The 6,010-nt window shown below is 40.6% G+C and overlaps 2 protein-coding genes across 3 annotated transcripts; both read left to right on the top strand.

Annotated features, from left to right (window-relative positions):
* The first annotated feature begins 143 nt into the window (after window positions 1–143).
* Window positions 144–1,538, top strand: LOC121887381 (dual specificity phosphatase 29-like). 2 transcript variants are annotated; one of them, XM_042398116.1, is made up of 4 exons: window positions 144–267; window positions 464–600; window positions 835–1,052; window positions 1,324–1,538. In XM_042398116.1, exons 1-4 carry the CDS (start codon window positions 238–240, stop codon window positions 1,530–1,532), a joined length of 594 nt encoding a protein of 197 aa, XP_042254050.1. In that variant the 5' UTR covers window positions 144–237; the 3' UTR covers window positions 1,533–1,538. The 2 variants fall into 2 exon arrangements, with proteins under 2 accessions (XP_042254050.1, XP_042254051.1); XM_042398117.1 differs by having other exon boundaries at window positions 210–267; window positions 459–600.
* A 2,104-nt stretch (window positions 1,539–3,642) lies between these two features.
* On the top strand, window positions 3,643–5,025 carry LOC121886616 (dual specificity phosphatase 29-like). The gene is made up of 4 exons (XM_042396751.1): window positions 3,643–3,761; window positions 3,901–4,120; window positions 4,201–4,424; window positions 4,804–5,025. Exons 2-4 carry the CDS (start codon window positions 3,939–3,941, stop codon window positions 5,016–5,018), a joined length of 621 nt encoding a protein of 206 aa, XP_042252685.1. The 5' UTR covers window positions 3,643–3,761; window positions 3,901–3,938; the 3' UTR covers window positions 5,019–5,025.
* The last annotated feature ends 985 nt before the right edge of the window (window positions 5,026–6,010 follow it).

Below are 6,010 nucleotides of genomic sequence, written 5' to 3' on the forward strand. Positions count from 1 at the left end.
GGTTTGAACTGGCAGCCTGACATAATTCTTCACAACGTTTTGAATCACTTACACTATTACAACTGTAAACACTGCTGTGGCTCTGTTGTCCAAGTTGTCACAACACAAGCATGCTGGCTTCTGTCAAAGTCATCTGAGGAATAAATAGTCCACGCTGCTCCTGCCCAGACTCTGGCATCCTCAGCTGTCTAGTTCCAACAGGTCTCAGCCTCTAAACAACACTTATATCCAGCTCAGATGGAAAACAGGGTGAGCTGCACCAATAAGGTTAGAGTTTACTGTAGTTCCTCTCCAAATGCCTGCAGGAAGAAAAACTAACAGGACAGCAGCAACGATTTCACAAACTTTCCATCCAGGGAACATCAAGTATTCGGGGGGGGGGGGGGGGGGGAAGTTATCTGTTATCTAAGTGTTTCGTTTAATATAATTTGTGATAATTATATATGACACCGCTCAAGTGAAGGATGCAGATATGAGGCCAGAGGAGGAGCCAGACTATCAGACACCGCCCACCTGCGATCTGCTCAGCCTTCTGCTGAAGAACAGACGCCCCACTGGAGCTGTCAACGAGGTTTGGCCCAACCTCTACATTGGAGACGCGTAAGTGACATTCTCACTTCAGGGCTCAGCTGCAATATGGTGATTTGAATGTGAAACTGTTGCTGCAAAACAAGTCCTGTATTTGGCCAACTAGAGGGACAAATATGAAATCTGTACATTTGAGTCACCAGTGATGCACTGGCAAACATACAGTATGCTTACAGAGCTGGCCATAGGCGAAAAAAAAATCACTAATAATGACATTCCTTGTGTCATCCCTTGTGTTATTTACAGGGCTACAGCTCAGGATAAAACCCTGTTAGTGAATCTGGGAATAACACACGTGGTGAATGCTGCAGATGGCCCTCAGCACATTGACACTGGGCCACAGTTCTACGAAGACACCAACATACTGTATCACGGAGTAGAAGCATCAGATTGTAAAGATTTTGACTTGAGCCCATTCTTCACCGAGACAGCTGATTTCATCCACGGTGCTCTGAATCAGAAAGGTAAAAGCCACAGATCCAAGCAAAAGAAAGACATTAATGTTGGGGTGTAACGTTATATCATGTCATGATATGTTGCAATACAAAAGTTGCTTGAATACAATGAAGCCATTCTCAATGTTATTAGAAAAAAACTGTCCCTTTTTGCCATTATAAGAAGTCTAAAACAGAAGAAAAACATAATTTGCCATTAATAAAATTCTGATGGCTATTTATCTTTATGACCTACAAGCCTTTCAGACATTTGAGGTGATTGTGTCTCTTGTCCGTGTAGGTAAGGTACTCGTCCACTGTGCACGAGGGATCAGCCGCTCAGCAGCTCTTGTGCTGGCCTTCCTCATGATCAAAGAAAGACGAACCCTCGTGGAGGCTCTTGAGGCTGTGTGTAAGCACAGAAACATTCTACCAAATATCGGATTTCTGAACCAACTCTGTAACCTGGACTCATCCTTGGCCCTGCAGAGGAGGAATATCAGGAAGTGAAGATGAGAGCGATTGGATGGATGGATTCTTGAATAAAAACATTAAAGGAACATACCAATGATTTGGCATGTTTTAGTCTATTTAAGACAAATCACATAATCTTTACATCACAGCTTTTGTGTTTTAGGTTTTTGGATGTATTGTTCTACCTTCCAGGAAGCAACTGGTTTCCATTCATTTCTTTACAGTATGAACATCAGTTAGTAAACTCTGTGGTTGTGAAATCCATCCATGATAATGCAGTGCAAGAGCAGATTCATTTGAAATATCTGCACTGTATTCACATAACGATAACACAGGCGTGCAGACTTGATGTTCACTCTAATGGACTGCACTGCTCCAGCAAGTTTCAAGTGTCTGTTAAAGAAGTTGTTGATGATGTTGAGACTTGGACTCAAGAGAATTGACTTCCTGAAGACTTGTCATTAGACTTGAAAGATCCTGCAACAATTGGACAGCATCAGACACACAGCTTTAATATTTATACATTTATATTTTAGATATTACTGCTTAACTGCTTTGAAAGGAAAATATTCAAATGCTGTGTCATGCTGTGTGTTTACTACTCAGCATTACAAGATTTGAAAGTCTTACATCTCGACTTGCAATTTGTTTCTGAAGTCTTAGGACTTGACTTTGACACGTACTGAAAGACTTGACTTGAGACTTGCTCTAACAGACATGAGACTCGACTTGGACTGGTCTCAAATGACTTGTGACTTAATGAGGACTTATCTTGAATTACTGAAGAGCTGACTTGTCTGACGTGTCTCCAGTGATGTGAGACAGGAAAAATGTAAAAACAGCTCTGCTGCAAACTGGTTTTCATATTGTACTGCTATTATTTGACACAAATTGCTGTCAGTTATGTCTGAGGAAAACACATTTAAAAATCTAAACCACAACAGCACACGATACACAAACAGTCAGCAAAAATGTAAAGTAGTACATTTATGGAGCTAATATATACAAGAACACTGGTATAGCCCTTTAATTAACAGTACAATCGATATAACAGAGACCATTAAAAAAAATGCAGCACAACTGCCAAAAACCCCTGCTGTACTTGAACAACACAAAGACAGTGTACGCCTATAAATAAACAATGCTTCATTTATTTATTCACATTTCTCAAAATACCGTCTTAACTGCTGCAGTCCAGCGTTGTACAGCTAAAAACTGTGATGTCTAAAGAGGCTTGATACAAGATGACAAAAATATGCCAGCATGGTTCTGAGCATGTATACAGATTCAGGTCAGACTTTGAAAAGAGATGAAACGTTGAAGCCGTCTTAATAAGAGATGCTCTCCAGAGCACACTGGGAGACAGATAGAGAGAGAGAGACAGAGAGAGAGAGAAAGAGAGAGAGAGAGAGATGCTGCCAAAATAAAAGGAATTGGATATCACAGGTTTAATGATTTCACTGTCAGAATGAATGATGGCAGAGTATGAAGATATGAGGGAAAAATAAAGGAGTCTGATGGTGTGAAAACTCTGTCTGACATGTTAGCAGCTTCATCCACCCATTCTGCAATACAGTCATCATCACACTCTCACTTTGGGGGCTCACATTTAGATCACTGAATGGACCATGCATATCATATAACGTGGAATCAAAGACATGTGTCATCTTGTAAAAAAAAAACCTCATCTGTCTAACAATCTGACACATTTCAGTTCTCTTATGGCCCCCCGAGAAAGCTCCAGAAGATGCAGAACATCCTTAACGGGTGTTGCAAGGCAGCGCTTACACGGTTTCTCCCGGCATCTAAAGATATGCAGAAAGGCTAAGAGAGGCTGACACAATTTCAAGGAGTCGCTCATACAGCTGAGCAAAAAAAAAAAAAGCTCAGAGTGCCCTGTTCACTCCAGTGAATATGGGTATCCTTTGGCAAGTGCAAAGTTTGGATAAGCACGGCTTCCTGCCAGCAGCGGAGATTAAAGTTGTGTGTTTAGAAGTGGATGGCAGGGACTTGCTTGGTGGAAGTTTTTCCCCACAGGCAGGGAACGTGGCAGCTAAGGTCAGGGGGGCCGCCATATCACAGCCCTAAAAATATCCTCTGCATTTGATGCCCGTCACAGAGCAGTTATACAATCTGTGCCCTGACTTGAGCCTGCCAGAATTAAACCTCACCATGTTCTGCCTTTAAGGACGGCTTCACAACAAGCTGGCTAGAATGATGAAAACAAAACTGTCGAGCAGGAAAATGAAGGACTTCAATCTCTCGGTGAGTTGTATTGGAGATGCATGCGGAAAACAAAAAAAAACCCAAAACAAAACAGAGCTTTTTCATGATTGTATAGCAGAGGAAAAATGGAAAGGAGGGGGGAAAAAAGCAACTGTGGTATTTCTTTTTCTCCCTTAAGCTAATAAATCATGTGTGAAAGGAAGCCACGGTGAGAAAATGGCTTCTCACAAGTCAAAGACTGGCACCAAGATAAATGTTACAAAGGCAGCGGAGGAATCCAGTCCAGTGGATGAATATGTCACACCTGGGGGCTATGAGCTGGAGAAAATCCTCAACCGTGGGAGTGTGGCTTACACTCATGTCAACGAGGTTTGGCCTAACACCTACATCGGGGACGAGTAAGTATAAAAAGCATTAAATTACTAAAATGAATAACTTAATAGAGGATTAAAATAATATCCATACTGGCTTCTCGCAGGGAGACTGCAAAGGACAAATATAATCTGGAGAAGTTGGGGATTACGCACATCTTGAATGCGGCAGAGGGGACGTGGAACAACGTGGACACTGGAGCTGGTTACTACAGCGACATGGACATCGTCTATTACGGCGTGGTAGCAGAGGACATCCAAACCTTTGACCTCAGCCAGTATTTTTTCTCTGCTGCCAAGTTTATTGAAGAAACACTAAGCAATCCTCAGAGTAAGATGACACAGATTTAAAGGGTCATTTCAGCCAAATTACAGACGTTTTTTTTTCACTTCTCTTTAATGGTATCCAGTCTTGATAGGTCTCTTCCACCTGAATATTTAAATTTTTAAATTTGTGCTCAAAAGTTTTGAAAAAATGAATGGTTTGAGCACCAGAAATGAAATCTGATTCGCCTTATTCATGTTGGTGTAGCAGCAGAAATAAAAAAATGTAGATATCTCAGTGATAGATACCACTAGTAAGAAAGTGAAAAAATATGTTTTTTGTAATTTGGATGAACTGACCCTTTAGATTGACAAAAGAACAAAATACAAGAAAAAAAAGTTGTAAATGTACCAAATCCCTGATTGTGTGATTTGCGCATCTCCAGATAAACTGCTGGTTCACTGCGTGATGGGAAGGAGTCGGTCTGCCACGCTCTTCCTTGCCTACCTCATGATCTGTGAGAACATGACGGTGGTTGACGCCATCGAGCACGTGAAAAAACGCAGGCGGATCATCCCCAACTGGGGCTTCCTGAAACAGCTGAGAGAATTGGACATGCAGCTCCAGGAGAAAAAGAAAGACACTACAGAGCAGAGCTGATTATAAAGACTTGTTGGGGCGAGTTGAGTCTCAGGTCAAGCTTCAAGTCATTTAAGACTAAATTCAAGTCAGGTTATAAGTCATTAGTCCAAGTCTAGACCCAAATAAATCAAGAATCATTTGTCAAGGTTCAGGACTATCACAGCAAGTCTCAAGTCAAGTCTTTAGTTATTCAAGACAAGTCCAAGTCAAGTCACAAAGCATTTTAGAGTCACGTTAAAAGTAATTACAGATAGTCCAATTAGTTTGAGACAGGTTCAATTTAAATCTTAAGTCATTTGAGACGAGTCGAACTCAGCTCTCAAGTAATCCGATACAAGTCCAGGTCTCATGTCTATTACAGCAAGTCGCATGACAAGTCTGAAGTCAAGTCTCAGTTACTGAAGACAAGTCTGAGTCAAATCTCAAGCACATTATTGGAGACAAATCCAAGTTAAGTCTCAAGTCATTCTAGAGACGTCCAAGTCTATCAGAGCGAATTTCATTAAGTCTCGAGCCTTTTAAGGGATTAAGCCATTTCACTGGTCTAAATAAACAAGCTGCAAGTCACAATGCAAGGTCTCCAAATGCTGACCATTAAAATGATACAGCGTTTCAACATTCACCCTTTAAAGTTGTGTTAATAATGCTTTTTTTTTTTTTGCATCATTTAGATCAAGTCATTTTTTTGTATTGTATTAAATATTCAAGGTGTGTAGCCATGAAAAACCTGCCTGTTGCTCTCTGTTGTGTATGGTTATTGATCTGGAATTTTACCATCATCAAAACTGTAGGTAAGTCAAGCTTTTAGGGGGTGAAATCTCAATTAAATCAAGTCTCAGAGCAGCCAAGTCCAAGTCAAGTTTTCTTTTTCACTTCTTTTTTATTTTAAAATACTTTTCTGCAGAGAAAACGGACTCCTGGATTACCACCAATTTGAAATCTGTCGTTTCATCCTCGTTCTTATGATACGTTTCAGGCTAGTGGTTTTTTTTTTTTTTTTAATTAAAGGA

Source organism: Thunnus maccoyii, chromosome 20 (assembly GCF_910596095.1).
Source record: "Thunnus maccoyii chromosome 20, fThuMac1.1, whole genome shotgun sequence".
Classification (NCBI taxonomy): Eukaryota; Metazoa; Chordata; class Actinopteri; order Scombriformes; family Scombridae; genus Thunnus; species Thunnus maccoyii.